The sequence below is a fragment of the Aulonocara stuartgranti genome, assembly GCF_965226115.1.
Source record: "Aulonocara stuartgranti genome assembly, chromosome: 12".
Classification (NCBI taxonomy): domain Eukaryota; kingdom Metazoa; phylum Chordata; class Actinopteri; order Cichliformes; family Cichlidae; genus Aulonocara; species Aulonocara stuartgranti.
Window position 1 is genome coordinate 25,095,749 of NC_138948.1, and position 19,053 is coordinate 25,114,801.

The window sequence follows — 19,053 nt, forward strand, 5'->3', positions numbered from 1 at the left end:
CGCGCTGTTTGTGCTTTATTCGCATGTTTAAAACAAAGCGAGTCCACCTCGTAATTTGTCTATAATAATAATAATAATAATAATAATAATAATAATAATAATAATAATAATAATGATAATATATTGGGGTGGTGATTTATTTGTGGTCACGCAGCCCTCCAGTTAAAATGCCCCCCCTTATCACTTCATGGTCTGTATGGAGACTGCGCATTGGTGGCTTTAGGGTTAAGAATAGCTGATGTAGCCTACACGGCGGTGAATGAAGTGTCGGTTTTCAGCGCAAACTCCTCCTCTACGGACGGGCTTGCGCTTTTCTTCCACTTGAACAACCAAGTAGTTTTCAGAGCGCATTCCCCGGCAGCAATGTGGAGGGAAAGGGCGAGCACGTCCAGCTGAACCTTTTGTTTTTTTTATACTTTTGCACGTCTTTTGTTATTTCTCTTTTTCTAGTTATGAACTTTGTTTACGTTGGGGGCCCACATAACAAATTGTCGGTTCTCGGGGAAAGCAAGCGAGTCCGAAGTGGAGAAAACTGCAGCCCGTGTCGTTGTTGTTTTTTTCCCCTTTTCTTTCCTCATTTTTTTCTTCTTTTTAAAAAAAAACTTGAGCAGTTCTCTTACGCATGGATATTAAGAGATGAAATCGGACGTGTTGCTCGTTCTTGAATAACCTCGCTGTCGCGCGTGCTGTAGTTTATGTGGTCTCCGGACTCTTGTAGGAGGAAAGAAAGTCCCATTCCTCAGCGGCACAAAAAGTAGAGACACACAGGGACCGTAAGTTGTCCACAACCTGCGAAGGAGACGAAACTTTGCCAAGTTTGCGGCGCATCCGGCCACCGACGCCAAGCTTTCATCGATTTTTTCTGTCGCTGTTGCAAACTTTTAATTGTGGATTATTAACTCAAGGCTCGACATGGCGCACGGGATCAAGTTCAGAGGATGAAAAAGGAGTTTTAAAATATGAACATTTTCTTGTAGTTTACTGCTCCAGTGGTTCGCTTGGACTACGCTGATCAGATAAAGAAAGAAAAAAAAAGAAGAAAAGGTCAATTGTTGCGTTTGTTTTTCGTCCTCCTTGATACTCTCCACTCGTCTGCGAAAATGCCACAGTTAAACGGAGGTGGTGGGGACGATTTGGGGGCCAACGATGAAATGATATCGTTTAAAGACGAAGGGGAGCAGGAGGAAAAGATCTCCGAAAATGTGTCAGCGGAAAGGGATTTGGATGATGTGAAATCCTCCTTAGTGAACGAGTCGGAAAACAATAGCAGCTCATCAGACTCGGAGGTAAGTGCAGAGCACATTTTAAGTGCTCTCCGCGGGGCTCAGCATTAAAAGAAATGGGATTTAATAGCGCTGAAAGTTTCACTAGTTTCCCCCCTCCTCCTCCGTCTGTGTCTAATGTCCGTTGTAGCAAGCAGAGAGGCGCCCCCAAACCAGACCCGACTCAGAAAGTTATGAGAAAACAAGAGACTACTTCAGCGAAGGTAATGATAACAGTAATAATAATGATGATGATAATAATAAAAAGGAACTCTGGGTCTTTTGCATAGTGCAACTGGTAATTGTTGTGTCTTGCTTAACCATTTTCTTTATCCCTGCAGCACTGAGAAGACAGCAAGATGGTGGCTTTTTTAAGAGTCCACACTATCCTGGCTACCCGTTTCTCATGATCCCAGACCTCACCAATCCATACCTTTCTAATGGTTCGCTGTCTCCCAGTGCAAGAACAGTAAGTGTCTCTGCGGATGTGTTTCCCTCCCCTTGCTCTCTTTTCTTTGTTCCCTCTTACTCTGCAAAAAACTTTGGCCGTGCGTAAAAGTTCCTTGTGCACAACTCAGACCGCCATATTCCCTCCGAGTGGCCTCTCAAGGAGTACTAACTACTTCTTTGTTCTTTTTGGGGATATAAAATTCTCCCTACCACCCACCCCTCGCAAAGGCTCGCATATGAGAACTTCTTATTCAGATGGAAACCTCAGACACGTTGCTCAGTCTTTTTGAAAATAAGGAGCAACTTTGACAGTCCCTTACAAAAACTGTGCTGCAGCTTCACACTGGGTCTTCATTATATACTTAATAGTGGCCTCGCCTTACTAAAGCTGATGTTATCTAAAGTGCTGTTATTCCAGGGACTTGTATTTTGCAGTGCAGAGGCTAAAATGCCATTTTAGAATCGCAAGATATTCTCGTGTTGTTTTTACTTGCACCACATTTCTTTCTAATGTTTTTAGCTTCAGTGGCATTTCTTTTGATAGGCAGGCTAACTTCTTCTGTTGGCCTGCATATTAAAAGCTACTCTGCAAAAGGGGGGAAAAGGCTGTTGGTCAGGTCATATCCTACAGTAACAACAATGTAATACCTCACTCTGACACACACGGGAGGCATTTCACTGCACTGTGTCCCCCGACAGACGCTGTCCAGAGACTTTAAATGTCCAGATAAGGTTGACAGTCTTAAGCAAGTGTTGCTGATGCAGAGTTTGGAGTGTGTCATTTAACCTGTCGCATTGAGGCATTCCCAGCTTGTGAAGTTGTAAACATTTTATAGTGTTTAATACTGATTATTGGTTTGGTTGCTGCTTTTTTGTTGTTGTTGCAATTTTTCTTTTTTTGCAGTGCTTGGCTTCAAACATGACATTTTCACACAGCAGTGGGTAGCCAGTTAGTAATGCTGTGGACACTTAAGGTCAAACAGACACACATTTTAGGTAGTTTAATATTTGGAATCGGGAGACTGTTAAATGCAATGTAATTGGTGCTGCACAAACTTCCTTGAAATAATCTCTGCTTGTGAGCTCTGTTTTTCTTGAGATTGTCCATCCCCCAAGCCATGTCACCCCCCACCCCAAAAAAAGGAAAAAAAAAACAAAACAAGTACTTTCGTTAAGGCCTGGCAGGCATCTGACTGAAAAGACCCAGCCCCCCTTCCCTCCCCCTTTATCCTTTTCACTGTTCCTTGCCCACTCCCCTTGCCTCCCTGTACCTTCCATTCAATTAGAAAGGCGTTAGTTGACCATTGTTATTCTGAGCAGTCTTGATGGCTTCATTGGAGGTCTCCATTGGGGCTCATTAACTAAATGGCTACTCTCCTCACTCCATGTGATGCACGCTATCTTGTAGTTTGTCTATGTTGTTGGTTTTGGCCACCAGACTTTCCGAGGAGTGACGTCACAACCCAAGAGATAAACGTGCTCGAATAGAAGTGCATTAGAATACGTTTATTCCCCCCAAAGGAAACTGTGGTAGATGTATTTGGTGTAATTAAGAAACAAACCTAACGGCTTCAACTCTGTTATCTCGTCCCTTGCTTTGTTTTGTCATGCGTGTCTGGTATGAATGCCTCTCTCTTCCTGGTATTTTCTCTAGGAAAACAAGAGCGGAAAATTAATACAGCTTATTGCTTGTGGCAAAGTAACAAATAATTACAGGGGATTTTAAATTCTGAGGTATAATCCTCTATATTTGAAGAAAAAAAAAGAATGGGGTCAATAGGACAAAGTGGGCTGACTGTGTCAATCATCACTGTGGCAGAAAACAAGCAGGCAGACAATAGCTGGCATACTTAGCGGTCGTCTTAAGGTCTCCATATTGTACTGGGCTTTGGACTGGCTTCGTGGCTTAAATGTCGTGAATGTGATTGGGGAAAGGCTCAACATTTTTCTTTTTTTTTCACCTCTCATCGCGAGAGTCTGATTTATTTACACCTGTGGATCAAGTTTAGTGCAGATAGGTTTACAGAATAATATTTATCACACATGATGAGCTCTGCAGTAAAGCTTATCACGAATAATCATTCTGTGGAATATGCAGATAGGCTAGTAAGATTAAATTTCTTCCTACAGGGCAAATGAATTTGTTTTGTCACCGCTCCCGTCTTGACATAAAAACCATCCTGGTGCCCGCAAATACTTTTATGATCTTGTGCAGCTTGGAACGCCCTGCTGCTGGAACTGCCACATTTGTTTTACAAGCGCCCAGCAGTACGCGGTTGTACTTGTGCTGCATGAGACGCATTAAAGTTGCGTCTCTCACACAGATCGTGTGATTAGTGCCAGGCAACAAAATCCACCGTTTCCATTTCCTGGTGCAGACTAGGCAGCTTGATACCTTTGAGCGTAATGTAAATGTTTTTTTTTTTTAGTTTTGTATGTATGCAAGACATTCATTTTCACATTTGCATGAAACTATTTATAACTCCTACTTGTGCTCTCCCAACCAGCTGCTTTTGTGTAGTAATGCTGCATGTGCATTCAGTGCATATAATAGACGTGAGGTGTTGCTCAAGAGTTGTCATGCAGTAATTTTACTCTGCAGTCTTGAAGGTTTTGAGCCCCTAACTTAAAAAAAAAATAAAAATTGGGATGTGGCAACCCTATCATGAGCAATGAGAGACAGGCCTACATGGGATCAGCACAGAGTTCCCCTGAGGGCCAAGCATAACTGATTTAAAGCCTGCTCTGAGCTGACATTCCGCTGTAATCCACTGAGAGCTGAGGAGGAGGTTTTATGTTTGCAGAGATGTTCCACCAGACCTCTGCCTGCTGTGGGGCGCAGGACCGGAGCATTTGTTTTTTTAAACTTTTGTTTTGTTTTTTTACCCCTCTTTATCAAAGTTATCAGCACAAATCCAGCTAAATGTTTGCCAATTCACTGATTTGCATTGTGATCGAAGACTGTCAGATTTAACTTGGCGAAACACGCACTCCGCTCCACGCCACCGCCCCTTGTTGCCTTCATCAGCACTTTTAGATAACTCGGCCACTACATCACCATCATCCTCGCCGACGAGCGAAATGCCTCTTGTGTGTGAGAGGTGGCGAGAGAGTGTGAGCGAGGTTAGCCGCTCAAACATATCTTCATCAAATACACGGTGGGACACTCGAACTCCCGAGCATGATTGTTGAATAGAAAATGGTTTGAGATCGAGATATGAATGGAGAGCTTGTATAAGTCTGGACATGTCAGTGGCTACGATTGCATGCCGCATTGGCTCTCACCACCACCGCCACCCCCCCTCAATTCTTTCTGGTGCTTTTGGTGCTTAAAATGTGCAGACAAAGAAAAGTCAACACAGACATTGTCCCGCTGAATAAAAGGGCCTCTCCCTGCATAAGCAAAGCCTGTTTGTGTGGAGATGTCTTTTCATCAGGTGGCTCACTTGGCATTTCACTCACCTTGCTGCATGTGTGTGTGTGTGAATGAGCAAACATGCAACCATGCGTGCTGCACGTTTGTCTGTGCAGAGCCTGTGAGCGTCAGGAGGGTTGGGGGAGTGGGGGCGTTCAGGTGATGCTGTGTGGATATTTTGCAACAGAGGGAACAGTGTACGGGGCGCTCACATTCTCACAACGCTCAGTGTTGTATTCCTGAATGTTGGCGTGCAAATATTTTTATACCCAAGCGCTGTGTCAACACAGCTAACATTTTTGACTAGGTTTATAGTTTTTAAAGGATTTTTTTCCCTTCAAAGGCAAACACATCTACATCAATTTGGTGGCACTATCCAATTAGAAGGAGATCTCGATCGCCCGCAGAAATGCCATCACTGGCTGGGAGCTCTCGCCTGGAGTCATTTTGATAATGAACCCTCTGCTCGGACTTAAAGGAATTGAAAAACAATCATGATTTAGTTGCAGAAGAAGGGGAGAGATGTTTACATTCTCAGTTTCCACATAATGTGTGAATTGGTACATATTTCACGGCTGTATTTCTCAGCAATTAGCTTTTATATTGCACAGGGGTAATCAAGGTCAGTTCTAATTAGTGCAACACAAACCAGTGCAGCTAATAATATGTTGCAAATGTTCCAATTTACACAGAAACTAACCAACAAATCAGTAGATGTTATAACTTTATACCATCTCCAGCAGTGTCACATGCAAATCTTTTTTTTTTGGGGGGGGGATGCATGCATCTGGCATTTGATTTTCAGCCCACGGATGCTTTCTTCCTACCATCCCTCACACACAACTGTGTGAAATGGTGTCAGTCCTGGTCTCTATCCTTCTCTCTCTAATCTCTGTGGAAAGCATGAGCTGGCGTCAATTCCTCCCGCTACCCCATAGCCTGCTGGTTCACTACCTAACCCACCCACTCGCCCGCCTGACATTAGAAATTCTGTTTATAGCGTTCTCTGGCTTCTCGAGCGCGGGGCCCATCAGGAGCATCTCAGCACCCTTTGAGGAAAGGATAACCAACATCTCCCCTCTCCAGCCGCAGACTCCCCATGTTCAGTGACATCAATGAATCCCTTTGATGTGCCAAGATGAATATGTGTGCGAGTGTTTTTTTTTTTTTTAAAAATCAATTTATGTGTTTTTCTCGTTTGCTGCGTTTGGCCAGAACTGCTGCTCAGTTTGGTACACTTCTTTTTCTCCTTTAAAAAGACCAAACAAAAAATGGGAGAACTTGTGTTTAAGTCGAGATACATTTGGCCAAACAGGTGAACACGTCTAGCGCTTCGGAGCGCACGCCAATGTCTCCGCTGTTCTAGTCTCGGAACACAAAACTCTTGTTGAAGAGTTAAATATAGGCGATAGGCGTTCCGGTGAACAAATAGAGAGTCATGTCTACACATGTCCTTACTTGGCGCTCAAACAATTGCAATGCTTAGCGGATAATCTCTGCATCATGAATCTATTGTGAGACTCAAATATAGTTTAGTTAGAAGCAATGGAAAACCAAAGCTTGCGTTCTTTGTCACTCATTTTTTTGGTTAAACTGTTACATATTAAAAAAAGCTGTTCTTAGTGCAAATTAAAGCTCGCATGAATCGTGTGCGTGTCTCTGTCCTCATAGAAACGGAGAAGGAGTTTTATTCTTAATACAGTTTGTCAGAGTTGGAGTCGGAGCAACTCTGTCGGATACCATTTTTAAATGACTAAATTACCTGTGCTAGACAAATGTCGGATGATATATCGGTCGGGCCTTAATTATGCCTGCATCTAACCATAATTATGTTTATGATCCAGCCAGTTGAATGAAGGTGGATTAACTGTGTAATCGCTTGTGTAATACGACAAAGAAAGGAGATGAACTTGTGATTTTTTTGTCTGGATTGGTTAAATTAGTCTTATCGGTTAACACCTCCAGTACACTGCTTCTCAGTGAAAACTGCAGATAAAATCATAATGATCCCTACCACAGCAGTCTAACTGGTAGATTAGGGTAGAGTGACTGTTTCTTTATATAAGTGTTTGTATGCCCATGCATACCCATAACCACTACTGTTTAGGTCGCATAAAGAAATGTTTTCCCTCTATAATTGTACCTTAAACTCCTCGCTAGTAAAATGTGATTGTACAGCAGGAAGACAAAAAAAAAAAGCTCTAAACAGGGTTTCATCAGTCTGGTATTCCAAGCAGCTGTTTTCAGTTTAAGCACTGCAGGCAGCAGCAGAGGGAGAGGGAGCAGGCATGAGGAGAGATTGTTGATGAGATGTGGTGGTAGAAGCATAAACTGGGGCAGATACGGGTGCTGCTATTCCTTTGCCTGTTATCCTGTGGTGGGCTGCCTTCCAGACCTTGAGGCACTCACTTATCTGAGGGATTCTGTCTCCCACAGAGCACAGCTTCTTCTTCGTAGACCACAATGCCTTACCATTACCTTACAGTCACAACCCAGTCAACAACAGCAGGAGGATATCAGATCATGTGCATGTAGCATCAGTACTACTGAGATTTACACCAGGCCTCGCTTCGGTTCATATGCTGGGCACGGAAGTGCTCTGTGCAGCCCAATAAAGGCATGCGTATGCGTTGTACCAGTGAGGCTGTAGTGTCATACTAAATTAAGAAGTGGATGGACATCCTTCCAGAATGAGGTTAGTTGACTGCAAGCAGAGCAGCTGTTCTTCTGGTTGAGGTTATAAATCAGCAATGCCGCTTCCCACCGAGTTAAATGGTGGAGCAGGTTTGGGAGTGCTGTTGGAGCTCGTAGCCCACTGACAGATACATGTCACACATCCGCACGTTGCACCCGTACACAACCCGTGACCTGTTCCGCACTGACATTTTAAGAGTTGCTTTAACCCGTGCAGATTTTCACTTTACCCATAAAGCAAATGCATCTCTCACTTTGTCACGCATTTTAAGTTGCCGCATGATGATTTCTTGCACGTTGTTGTATTGAAATAGACCAAAACTTGCACGCGCTTGACTATAGAGCCATCGCTGTAACCGATAAGACTGACGCGCCATCTGCAAACTGAATTTAGCTCTGGTAGCTCGTAAGTAATGGATCGTATATGTAACTGTATAAATAAAGACGGAGAGCTAGTGTCACGTGTTTAATACATTTATTTAGACACACGCATATTAGCCTGGGGTAAATGTATGTCACAGAAGCATTATTTCACTCTGTTGTTTAAGCCATTATTGGAACGTGTCCGTGTAAGCTTTAGTGGTTTACATTTTACCATTAAAAACTGTCTGCAACAGTACTTGTAAAAGAATTTATGCATTGCCACTTTATTGCAACAGTGTTTTTTAAGTGAAGTTTATAAAATGTTCATGAGAGCACGCCGATCTTAGATATCTAAAAAACAACAACCAGGAAACCCCATAAAGTTTGAATTTGAATTTGTTTGTTAAATATCACACATTGACACTTTTCCCATGAGATCAGGCTGCCTGTCCTGATATTGGTATTAACTTAACCTTTGGGTGCCCCTCTCTTTCCCCGTTAGCCTCATAAACCAATTGTACTTGTTAAGAAGTCACAATGTTCTGCGGAGCAGCAAATTAGATTAAAGCCGAGCAAAGGCACAAGTCATCGAAAATGTGTAGCCTCCTTATCTCGGTCCAGACTTGTGGATCCTGTTAGAATAAACAGCAGGAGCAGCAGAAGCGTCTGATGGCCTGAGCTGTTTGCATCGCTCTCAGCCACAGGATATCCCTCTTCCCTGACCTTATCTGCTCAATTTAAAATTATGAGGTAATGTTCTTGATTAGTTATGAGTAAGGGATGTGATTGAGGGCCTTGTGCTCAGCAGACATAAGACACTCTTTACAGATAGCGGGATTCCCCTAACGCCTGCCCTCAGATAATCAGCATGATTAGGTTGCTTTGTGTTGAGAGTTTATCATTTGATATACTCAGCTTGGGTGCTTCTTTAAAGAAGTAAGTGTTGGCATGAGGTTGATCTTGTATCAGATGATAATCATGGATGTGGGGTAGGGTCAGGATCTCCATCGGAACAATTCCCTACATATTTGACTGACTTATTTGCTTCAAATGTAGAGTAGCTACATTAGAAAAAAAAAAGATCTAATCAAGCCTATATGACATGGAATAGGCCAAGGAGCCCTTTTGTTTGATTTGTACATGGGTTAGAGGAGCTGGCTATTGGAAATCCCTGAAGCAGGCTTTAGGGGCAGGTCTGATTCTCGTGTGAAATGGGAAGGCTCTATAGCTCTCGGCTGACTTGACTGGGGCTGTATGGGTGTGTTGGCAGGGGGAGCGCCGGTCATGAATAGGGTCTTTGACTACCTCAGACTTGCCCTGAAAGGCAGGACAAAGACCCTAGGGCAACGGCTTAGAGCCTCACAGCTGAGCTACAGAATGCTTGGCCCAGTCTTCCTCCCTCCTTGCCTGATTTAAATACTACAGTGGCTTTCAGCATTCTGGCGACGGAGCGATCGCATTCACCGCAGCACATTTACCATCAACTTTTCCCTCTGTTTTTGTTTACAGTAAACCAATGCCAGAGTTGTTTACGTAATCCATTGTACAGAAATCCATCAGAGGTGCGGGTGACTCTCTTTAAAACTGCCTGAAGACGGACTCATGCTGTTCATATTAAGCAGAATTTATTTTGCTGCAGACTAACTGTTGGCATATGTGTGTACCACTGCTAATCACAGCTCCACTCAGAGTTGTTAATTATGGCGCATTTTTGCCTATCCTCATGCAAGATGGAGATATTGGCAAGTAAACGGGATAAAACTCGCTGCGCACCTCTTAATCGCTCGATTATTTTTGACAGATCTGTGTGACTCTTCAGCTTTCGAAATTTGCAGATGGAGAATAAATAGCCATAAATCTTTTCTGCAGAGTTAATGGGGTTATTTGAGTCCTGTCCAGACACTCTCTCCCCACAGAGTGTCTAGTTTCAGATGTCACTCAGAGCTTTGTTTGCCCCCCTGGGTGAAGGGTTAGAGGTCAAGGTTCAGGGCCAGTTGGCTGAGTGGCCGCGAAAGCTCAGGCTTCCCCTCGGCATATCCGATCCCCTCCTCTACATCAGCCCAGCAGCCACAATGAAGGGATCAGTTTGCAGCATTTGTCTTTCCTTTTCATTACCCGAATGATTTTCGACTCATGTCAGAAGTGTAATTAAAAGAGTGCCTTTCACGGTTTTTGCAGTGAGTGGAAAACCATTCACTGCAATGTTACTGCGCTTGTTGTGAAGTTTCACTGCTTTTCCTGTTTTGTCCATTATTACCCCCTAAACCTCCCACCAATCTTTAACTGGGATTATTTGCATAATTTGAACATTTCTGTTAAGACCTTCTTAGCCTTTCTCAATTAAGAATCACACCTCAGCACAATCTCACCCGGCCTCAAATAATATTAATAATAATAATAATAAAAAAAACCTTCTCAGTTTCTTTGTTCAAAACACCTCAAAACTTTCAGCCTCCACCCACAATCTCAACTTTTCTCCCTGCCCCACCACCGCCACCACCCAAACATGTCCTCCAGCCAGGTTTATTATGCCGTTTCACGCAGACCAAAATTGCAGCTGCATGGAGAACAATCTGGAGCACATTAGCTCAGGCGCTGTGATTTATAAATTGTTTCTCAGGCCATAAATCCCTGCTGTAATTGTGCACAAGCACCCCCCCCCCCCCCTCTCTCTCTCTCTCTCCAGTCACCCCCTCCTATTCTCTCCCTCTCTCTCTCTCTCTGAGCAGCTTACAGTCCTTGGGTTAACATTTAATTGTTTGCAGAAGTGTGCAGCTTGGATTGAGTGGAAGCTTGTTGCATTGTGGCACAGTATCGCAGAAACAGTTCTCCATGAAAGATAAACTTTCCTACTTTTTTAAAGGCTGTTTGTAAAACCCCCTTTTTTTCCCTGTCGCATGGTGTGAGCTAAACGTTCAGAATGGGATGTGAGCGTTTTTGTCTTCAGCTCCCTGTTACCGTGGTTCATGCTCTGCATTCCTGAATACTATGTAATTGTAAGGGGGCCTCTCCTCAACCCTGTCCCAGGGAATCTGATATTTACAGCAGCCCTGATCATAATCACCTTGCCCCTCTCATTAGATTGCATTGAAAGTGAAAGATAGCAGCAGCTGTATTGTTTTAAGTAGCATGTCCAGCCTCGAGGTCTCAGTGGTCTGGTTAATGCCATGAAGATTTTTTTTCTACAAAAAGTTGTGACAGCCTGTATGAATTAATATTAGTTGCTCAAAACTGGACATGTTTTCCCAAAATATGTAAAAAGTGATTTAGTCAATATTAAAATAAACTGATATTGGTTCTCTGCTCATGTTCCTGCTTCATTGTTTTGCTTTCAAGAGACCTGGTGAACCTTGAAGAGGTAAAGGACCTAATGACCCATCCTGCCTTGTGATTCCTCTATAGGCTTTTCTTTACACCGTGAACGTGTAGGTTTTGTCTGACGGGTTTCAAGCTTTTCAGAGTTTCAGAGATGTAAGAAGAGCCCTGCATGGGGACAAAGTTATAGACAAGCCTATTGCTAAATCGTGATTTAGCACTCAATATCAGCACGATGAAAATGAAGCTTGCAGACTGTAAGGAAATGACTTCTACAAATGTTTCAGGTATTAAAAAAAACAAAAAAAAACCCGCTGGCAGTCTTCCAGACCTCCCTGCAGTCTGCTGACAGTACGCATAACTAATCCCGGGGAATGTCATGGCAATTTTGTGCTGTGTCACACATTGTGGAGGTTTGAGATTGCTTTTACTGTTCGATTCAAAAGCTACATTGTAGCACATGTAGCAAATTTCTTTCTTTTGTGCCAAATGATTTTTGAATATAGTTTGCATGACTGTTAGAGCTTAAAAACAGCGACATATAGATGGAAATGAATTGATTCCACGTCAAAGCGACTGATTCCACAGCTTTGCCACCTTAAATTATATGGCCTCAGTCCCTCTCTGAGTCCCCTGTGTTTGAGGACTGACTGTGGCTGAAACATACCTGTGGCATTTGAACGTACGTGTGTGTGTGTGTGTGTGTGTGTGTGTGTGTGAGTAGGAGAGAGCCGGAGGAGAGTGGAGGGAGTGGAGTTTGCAGTGGGGTGATAGGGATGTCAGGTAGTAAAAACTGAGATGAGGCAGGGCCCAGAAGTCTGCGGGGCCTGGAGATTTGCGCTTTAGCACTCAAGAGAGCAAACACAGGAGGCATCTGCAGGCAGCTGTGTGTGTGTGTGTGTGTGTGTGTGTGTGTGTGTGTGTGTGTGTGTGTGTGTGTGTGTGTGTGTGTGTGTGTGTGTTTGGGGGGGTGGTTAGGGGCTGCTGCTGCTCAGGACAGGGGTTGGGGGAGTGGAGCTGGGTGGTGGTGAAGAGACAGAGGGGAGGGGGGTAGGACTTGCAGAGTGAACACAATCAGCCCTCTGTTTTCATAAGACTTGTGGTATGTGAGAGCAGAAACAAATGTGTTTAATTTAGGCTCCTTTTTTCCCTCCTTCTCTCTCTCGCTCTCTCTCGCTTGCCTTCTCCACTACACCCACTTATGCCCACCTCAGTTTTTCAAAACTGACTGCCCCCCTTCACGACGCTTTGCTGCCTCTCCTCTAGCCCTGTCAGCTACTCTTGGGAAGTTAAAAAAAAAGAGAGAGAAAAACAAATGTGCTCTGTCAGTGAGAAAAAAAAGGTGCACTTTTAGACGTACGTGTGTTTACTCTCGGAGGCTGGGGGTAAATATTTATTTGCAATTTCTGGAAAAAGAAGAGAGGGGTTATTTTTATGTCTTCCCTGTGTATTTGGGAGTGATTACCACGCTGTGGTATTTGCCCCGTTCAGCGCGAGTGGGTGGGGGTGCATGCAGAACTTATTATTGCCTCCTAAACGCCTTGGCAAGAAAACGCAGCATTATATTGGTAACCCACGCTGTCTCCGGTCAATTTGTGTTTGGTCATAAATGAAAAATTCAGGTCTCACTTGTGTGTCATTGGCGTAGTGTTGACACACACACACACCTAGATTTGATTTCTAAGTCGAGCTTTACTGTAAACAACCAGCCGACTGCTGGTAACCACGTTGTGTTCTGGAGTTAATTATACAGACGTTTACAGCTGTGAATTTCAATGAAACGAGGCTACTCCCCAAACAATAAAAACGTTGCGTTCCTGCGCGACTGGACAAACAATGCCGCGGGTCGTTGAGCAGAAAGCATATCTTAGACATTAGAGGGCTAGCCTGTCTTGACATCGGATCATTGTGACATTAGCAGGGAGCCGTTTGTGACAATCGAAAGCAGATCTCCAAAGGTGCAGAAAACCACATAACTGACTTCACATAATTAACTTTGAATAGCTTTGCACCCTACTCTCTGTCTTTATGAGATGGCCTTGCTCTTACCAGATGTATAATTATTTTCTCCTGCGTCTAATTACACAGTGAGTTTTTATGTGACCTGCTGTTGTGCTCTGTAACAAAATTACTCACTTATTCCTGACTGTACCCTCACTTTAGCTTTAAACGGCTGATTAAAATGAGCTGAAATCCAAGGAGGAGAACAATGGCGGCTTCATTCTAACACACACATTGCAGTTAACGTTGGTTACACTCTAGATGCAGGAAGTAATAACTCAGGACCATGTCATGCTCAAGGAAGACAAAAAAAAAAAAAAGAGTAGCCTCATGAAACAAATAATTGCTTGAGTTGCAAAAATGCAAACGCCTGCTTAAGTTGCAGCTCACTCACTGAGACAGAATGTTAAAGAAGCTTTTTATGGGGGTTTGTCTTGGCCTTGTATTCTGTTAATGCTGTTTTATTACTGAAACAGCAGTAAATTCACTCCAAGGACTTTTCAAATAAACCCGGTTTGCTGGTGAGTTTGGCCTTGTGCAGAATACACATGAGGTAGTCATATGACGGCATCGCTCATTGAGTAATTTAAAGCTGAGACCTTTTGAGAAAAGCGCAAACCCACGTATCTTGCCTGTTTTCGGAAGAGCACGTCATCGCTGCGTACGTCTGACATACAGTGCGTATCCTGCACGAACCGTCTTGGAAATGTCGGAAGAAGCTTGACGCTGCGCTGTCAGGACCTCCCCGGCGCTGCCTCCCTTCATCGCTTCTCGCTCCCCTTTTTTTGCACTAATAGTTCTTTTGTGTACAAGAGCATGTTAAGAGGCCAATGAGCCTGGCCTTAATAGGCCACGTCGTCATAGAAACCACAGCACTCTGGATGTCTGACCTTTGACCCAGTTTTTCTACTGGCTGTGAATAAGAGTGCAGGACGACCAACCGGGTCACAATAGAAGCCTGGCAAACTGAGGGAGTGCCCCTGTCATAGTCACTTAACTTCATTCCTCTGTGGGCTAATGGACACTTCAAATGTGGTAGCCATTAGCAGCATGCTATTTCCAGTGCAGCAACACGGGCTTCTCACGGTTAATGTAGTATAAACCAAGACGACAGGCTTCAACCCCAAAAGTTTTTTATGGGTGCCTAATGTAACTGTATTTATACTCCATGTATTCTGCAATAGAAATATCACCATAACTTACACTCTCACCAAACTAGGTTTTTTTAATCTTCCTCTAATTAACAACCTCCCTACCACCGCTACTAATGCATACTTACCTCATAGTGGACCAGTTGAAAAGTCCACATTCAGTGCAGGCAGTAGCCTCATTCGCAGACGGTATTGCGGGTATTACCAGCTGAGCCGCTTGTCATTTCCCCATCAATTACACGCTAATTAGCACAATGACTTCCAAGGTTTGCTTAACAATTGTCTGCGTAATTGTCCTTAATGTCGACAAACAATGGCGCTTAATGCAAACTCTGAGACAAAGGCGGGTGCTACCTATCACACTTTCCTTTGTGCCTTAAAGTCTTTAATTGTGTTTCATGCATAGATCAGGTTTAGGTGTCAATAGCCCCGCGTGGAGCAGGTGATATCAGCAGAGAAAACCTGGGAGGGACTGTTCCTGCCGGGAGCCTGACAGGGTTATTGTCTGAAGTTGCTGTTCATATGGGCCGGGGGGACGGTAATTAACACCTCAGCCAAACAGCAAGCTGTGTGGCCCATTTGTTTTCTGTTGGGGAGGAGGGTTAAAAGAAAACAATGGGGAGGAGTTCTCCACACAGTAGGTGATTGACATTATCTGCCGGGGTGATCCATGGAGGCATTCCTGCTGCTCGGCTATTCACCGCAAGTTGGGCGAAGTCGCTTTTACAAGCACCAGGCCGCGTCTGAGCTGCCACTTTATGCATATTCGCTCCTTTATTTGTTGCCTGTCTGACTGTTTTTCTGTTGATTTGAGTGAGTTAATCCAATTGAGCATATCATGCTAAATGGTAAATGGAATTGTGCTCATATAATTCTTTCCTACTCCAGCTGACCACTCAAAGCGCTTTTTGCCACAAGCCACATTTGCCCATTCGCGCACATTCAAACAGCGCTTCATTTTATGCCCTTTATAACTAAGTAACATTTGGTGGGGGCGGGGGTCCATGTATTGAGCCACTTCCTGATCCACCGCCACCAATACATATGCAAAATCCTGCAATCCGTTTTAGATAATATAGCAAAATTAACATTACCTAGATTTACGCTTAACACGACTCCTCAGTGCGACCTTTAAGTTAACAGATAGTTGTTAGCAAAAGTTTGGATTTTTTTTTCTGTCCCTTTGGCAGACTCTCTGACTTAGTTTGACAGCAAATGTCCAGACATCTGTCTCTTCTCCGTGCTCCGCTGTTGGCCTGGAGTATGGCAGCGCACACTTCAGAGATGACAAAGACTCTTGGCTGTGTTTTCCTCTGCTCTGTGAGAGCAATGTAACAATTAGAACCCAGCTCTGGCAGGCCACATGCCCCCGAGCATATGTTGTATTCTCTGTGTTCAAAAACCCAAACGCCTCCAGTGCAGCTTTTTTGGAAAATTTCAGTGGCATCACTGCCACCTTTGTTGCATCTGGGTCCTGTAAAAGTAGCACATTCTACTGATGTCTATTCTGAGTGTTGGAGGCAGCAGGGAAGGCTGGAAGACAATTAGAGAGTTACGAAAATGGATCAGCTAAACTTCACTTTAGTTACACACTTCTTTCAGTACTCTGTCCGAGTGTGCTTACCAGAGCTTCCAGCCCCCATGCTGAAATAGGCATTGCTATGAGACCTCAACCATATGGCTGCGTTTGTTTCTAATAAAATAAGGGCGCGTGTAAAGCATTTCCAAATGTCTTGCAGTTTAATTTATATTAGGTTATCTCCTGTTTCACTCTTTTACAAACATCTAGTACAGCTTAAGCCACGGCATTTGAATCAGCCACTTAAAAAAATGCTGGCTCCTATTCTGCAGTGCAAACTTTCTTCTGACACTTTACCTGTTTTTTTTTTCTCTTTCCTTCTGCACTGCAACACAGAGAAAGTTTTTGCTAAGCAGCATGGCCCCCAATTCCTCACCTTTTGTTTCCAGAAGCAACTCACAGACTCGAGCACCCTCCCTCTCTCCCTCTCATGTATGAGTGAGCGGTGTGTAGCTCAAAGTGTGGACTGGAGCTAATGTGACAGTGTGCGGCTGGCATTACCTGGCTGGATGTTTCGGGGAGTGTGTGAACAGTTGCTACATAGGGCACACTGGCAATTAAAAGAAAAGTAGGTGCTCAGAAAAAAGTGCCCGGGGGCATGTTCCTCAGTCCTGGCAGAAGCTGTCAAATAAGGGATGGATTGGGTGGGAGAGCTGGAGTGGGCACGGCCGGGCCAGACCAAACGCTCACAATAGCGCTCGTTTCATTTGTGGAAGGACTCATGATTGACATAGATTAGACAGAGAAAACTGCATTGTTTTGGATTTTCTCTCCGGAGAGTAGCATTCATTAGGCACTATGCACACAGCAGAGTAAAGTTTCAATAGGGAGCTAGCAGCCTTTAAAAGCAACTGCCTCCTGACAGTTGTATGGACTTGGGCCCATTAGTTGGAACCTACGATTCAGCCTTGAGCAGTATAGTGAAAATGAAGAGGGCTGATGTCAACTCCAAGAATTTCCCCCCTTTTCGAAGGGGAAAAAAAAGGTCCCCTCCCCCTACCTTAGTGCTCTGTTGGACCCCAGCTGTCAGGAAACAATACCCTCTGCCTGCTCCGACAAACTAATTCCTGAAAATGTTTTTTTTTTTCTTCCCTCCTCTCCCTTTTCCCTCTCCTGCCATAATGTCTTTTCCATTTTTAACCCACAGCCATCCAAGCTTCCTTCCTCCTTACAAACCCGGAGTGATGAATGGAGTTTTAAAAATCAAAACCTGAATGCATGACTCCTCTAGTTTGCCTCTTTGTCATCATTTATCCTGCACCGACTTTCAGAAAATGGACAAAGCTTTGCATATAGTCTTTAGCTGATTTTGTCCAGCTTTAAAAAATTTATTTTTTAAATGTTTTTAAGCGACGGGTACTATTAATGACCTTCTTTATTAGCAAGATGTTTCCAGTGGGCGGACTTTTTTTTGCACTGGAAGTCATACATGGAGTCTTATTTATAAAACAATGCTAGTTCACTGCAGACTGATAACAGTGGATGCATGGGGAAATTGCTCAACAACATGTGACAGAATTTATAACGCTACCGAAACAATGACTTGCGAAGGCTTTATGTGTCAACTCGACATGGGCATGAATGAAAAACAAACAACACTACCTATAAAATAAAACTCTTGATTATTTTTAAATTGTACCAGGGAGAAAATCCACATGCATGACAAGCTGCTGTATCCGGTATTTAAGCTGATTCATAAACCAGATGGTTGGAGCTCTCGGGCTTCATGCTATCTTCATTGCTGTGGGACAAAAACAAAATGCTCAGTTTGTTGCATCGAGCAGTAAAACCTCTTCTTGAGCGCATTTCTCACAAAGGGAGAGAAGAACAGTAATAATCTGACAAGCAGTTGCAGATTTCTGTCTAGCAAATGCCAGAAAAAAAGAGTATGATTACTTTCATATTTGAAAAAAGTGTGGAGAAGAAAGAAACGAGCAGGGGCTGCGATCAGGTCAAAGGGCCATACGGATTGAGGTGGGTAGTCAGGAGTCTTTTGCTGATCTTTAGATGGTTCTTCCTCTTCCTTCCAGCTGTCTCTTCCCACCCGCTCAGCGATGGGCGCCCACAGCTGGCCTCTTGTTTTTCCCTGACAAACGGCAATTTCACAGTCCTCCACCAGTCCGTTGTGTTCACATCGCTCTTCCTACTCTCCGCTGTGCCAGAACTCACTGTCAGACTCCAGCAGCACTGCGGGTCTCGTACAGGTGTCTGCTGGAGATCTCTGTGGGTTTGACACCATTTTATGCCACTTTTGCACTGTGCGGAAAAAAAGATTGGTCTGCCTACACTCACATTAGAGAGTGACTTTTGCACACGAGACTCTATTTTTGAATGCGTTTTGTTAAATCCATATATTTTATTTTCAGTTTTTTGGTTGTTTTTTGTAACCCCCTTTCCCTGTAGTGTGTACTTGCTGTGGTTCAACGCTGCTTCTTTTTTTTTTCTCACTTGCAGTACTTGCAGATGAAATGGCCACTTCTAGATGTCCCCGGATCTGCAGGACTAAAGGATTCTCGCTCTCCGACACCTGGCCATTTAGTAAGTAAATCTCAAAACAGAACAAAATTCAACCCAAACAACGATAAGATGTGCAAGCGGGGTTCGACTCCGAATTCTTGGCATTACCGATCACTGACAAACACTTTGGATTGCTGCACGTGCACGCTGCAAGTGTCGGACGTCTTCCGCAGGTTTGCTTCAGTGCGTGCGTCAGAAAGATTGTGGAATAAGTTAAGTGCTTATCAGACAAATCATATAAATGTATTGAGGGAATCAATTTACTGCAAGCCGTATAAATGCTTTAATCAGACCATGAGCGTAATG

The 19,053-nt window shown here is 43.8% G+C and overlaps 1 protein-coding gene across 2 annotated transcripts in view; it reads left to right on the forward strand.

Moving 5' to 3' along the window:
- The first annotated feature begins 306 nt into the window (after window positions 1-306).
- Window positions 307-19,053, forward strand: part of tcf7l1b (transcription factor 7 like 1b) — a 30,424-nt gene continuing 11,677 nt past the window's right edge. For both annotated transcript variants that reach the window (XM_082553674.1, XM_082553675.1), the window contains exons 1-4: window positions 307-1,286; window positions 1,414-1,486; window positions 1,604-1,731; window positions 18,685-18,768. In XM_082553674.1, the coding sequence (XP_082409800.1) occupies window positions 1,101-1,286; window positions 1,414-1,486; window positions 1,604-1,731; window positions 18,685-18,768 (471 nt within the window). In that variant the 5' untranslated portion in view covers window positions 307-1,100. The remainder of the gene's footprint in view (window positions 1,287-1,413; window positions 1,487-1,603; window positions 1,732-18,684; window positions 18,769-19,053) is intronic.